The following is a 2,218-nucleotide window of genomic DNA, read 5'->3' on the forward strand; positions in this document are numbered from 1 at the left end:
CGGATTTTGAGTGAGGATTTGCACATGAGACGTGTTGCTGCTAAATTTGTTCCGTGCCTTCTCACACAGGAGCAAAAAACCATGTGCTTGAATGTTTGTCAGGACTTGAAAACAGAGATTGCACGTGATCCAAACTTCTTCAACAAAGTCATTACAGGGGATGAGAATTGGTGTTACAGGTATGACCCAGAAACCAAGCAAGCGTCAAGCCAGTGAAGGACTCACAACTCTCCCAGAACAAAAAAAAGCAAGGCAAGTGAGGTCAAATGTGACGACAATGATCATTGTCTTTTTTGATGTTCGTGGAACTGTGCATCAGGAATTCGTACCCCCTGGCCAGACTGTTAACCAGCACTTTTACTTGGATGTTTTAAGGCGTCTGCGAGAGGATGTGAGGAGGAAACGCCCGGAACTTTGGCGATCAGGTGACTGGTTTCTGCAGCACGACAACGCTCCAGCACACACGGCCTTACGAGTGACTCACTATTTAGCATCTCAGAGGTGGTCTGTCATTCCCCACGCTCCGTAGTCGCCGGACCTAGCCCCGTGCGACTTTTTCCTATTTCCACGAATGAAAAAAAAAAAAAAAAACGCGAAAATGGGAGCGTTATGACGATTTGGAGGCAGTAAAAAGAGCTTTGCAAAAGGGCACTGGACAATATCAAACTTGAAGAGTTCCAAACATTGCTTCCAACAGTGGGAAAAGAGACTTGACAAGTGCATCTCATGTAATGGAGAGTATTTTGAAGGTGACGGAAGTAATTTTGTAAAAAGGTTCATCAATAAATTTTTTATGACAACAATCCAGTTTCTTTTGGGTCCCCCCTCATATGATTATATCAAGCAACACATGTAGGGTATGTGGAATATCCTCCTCACAGTTTTCCAGAAAGCGTTGGGGATCTTGGTAACTGTCAAGACGATACAATTTTGAATGGATATCTTCCCGGATTATGTCAGCTGCTTCTCGAACAACTCGGAGGCATTCTTCCTCCTCATTTGCCTGTTTGGATGTATACCATTTCTGGGACAAGATTTTGTAATCAGTATTGCGGAAGCAGAGTACTGTCCCTCAGTGTTGACCAACTGATATGATGATGTCCCTCCCATAATAGTCTTGCAATCTTTTCTTCAGAGCTTTCTCACTTACTTTGGGGCCCAGGGAAGTCTTTCATGACGTAGATGGAAGACAGGGCAATAAGCAGACAGAGATTACTGCTGAAACGTCATGCATGAGTCAATAAGAGTGAAAAGCTAAGTGCATTGTACGTAACAGAGGTGAGGGGGGGGGGGGGGGGGCTGACTCACCGAAGAGGTTAACACCAGAACTCAGGCAGCCTGAGTCATTTGCGACTGCAGGATGAAAGATAATTTAAAATCAAAAATCTATCGCACTGTCATCCGACCAGTCGCCTTGTATGGTTGTGAGTGCTGGCTGACTACAGTTGAGACTGAACACCGCCTAAGTGTAATGGAAACGAAGATGCTAAGATGGACAGTGGGCCTCACTAAGTTAGATCACATTTCTAATGACAGCCTTAGGAAACAGTTTGGTGTTGCACTGATCCAAGACAATATGCGTGAGAGTCGTCTTCGATGGTTTGGGCATGTTTTACAGGCCAGTGATTACTCTATTGCCAAGGCGGGTTACACACTTGAAGTCGTCGGCAGTAGACCCAAAGGACGATCAAAGCAACGTTGGGCTGATACAATTCATAAAGACCTTAAATGCGTGAACATCCACCCAGATGCAACCTGTGATAGAGCGAAATGGAGACAACGGACCCATGTAGTGGACCCCGAAGGCACATGGGACAAACGCTGAGGGAAAAGAAGAAGACTTAGGTAAAACTTTGCACCACACTGAAGAAAGAGGCACAATGAAATCATTTCAAATGTTTTTGAATGCCCTTTAGTTCAATACCTGCCTTCACAATTAAATTAAAGTTACAAGCAAATTCAGGCACCCTCATCATACTGGCAACTTAACAAATGGACACACAGCAGCTCTCCATGTAGATCATTTGTTTCTGATAGCCCGTGAAGGGACGATCCAATATTTCCTTTTAAAGCTTTCATCTATGGGGATTAGAATGAAAATAAATGTATGTTACCTAAACAATTCCGAAAAAGTGGCTACATCCTTGCATCTTTCCGCAACATCACAAAGATTTAATAGGCTGACTGCTACGTGCATAGTGACAGATGCTTAACTGCC

The 2,218-nt window shown here is 44.0% G+C and overlaps 1 protein-coding gene across 1 annotated transcript; it reads left to right on the top strand.

Annotated features, from left to right (window-relative positions):
• Window positions 1–1,348: 1,348 nt before the first annotated feature.
• On the top strand, window positions 1,349–1,825 carry LOC126234935 (uncharacterized; the record flags this gene model as incomplete). Its single annotated transcript, XM_049943674.1, has 1 exon — window positions 1,349–1,825. A coding segment is annotated over one exon (477 nt), but the record flags the coding sequence as incomplete, so codon positions are not given.
• Between the last annotated feature and the right edge of the window lie 393 nt (window positions 1,826–2,218).

The sequence above is a fragment of the Schistocerca nitens genome, chromosome 2 (genome assembly GCF_023898315.1).
Source record: "Schistocerca nitens isolate TAMUIC-IGC-003100 chromosome 2, iqSchNite1.1, whole genome shotgun sequence".
NCBI lineage: Eukaryota > Metazoa > Arthropoda > Insecta > Orthoptera > Acrididae > Schistocerca > Schistocerca nitens.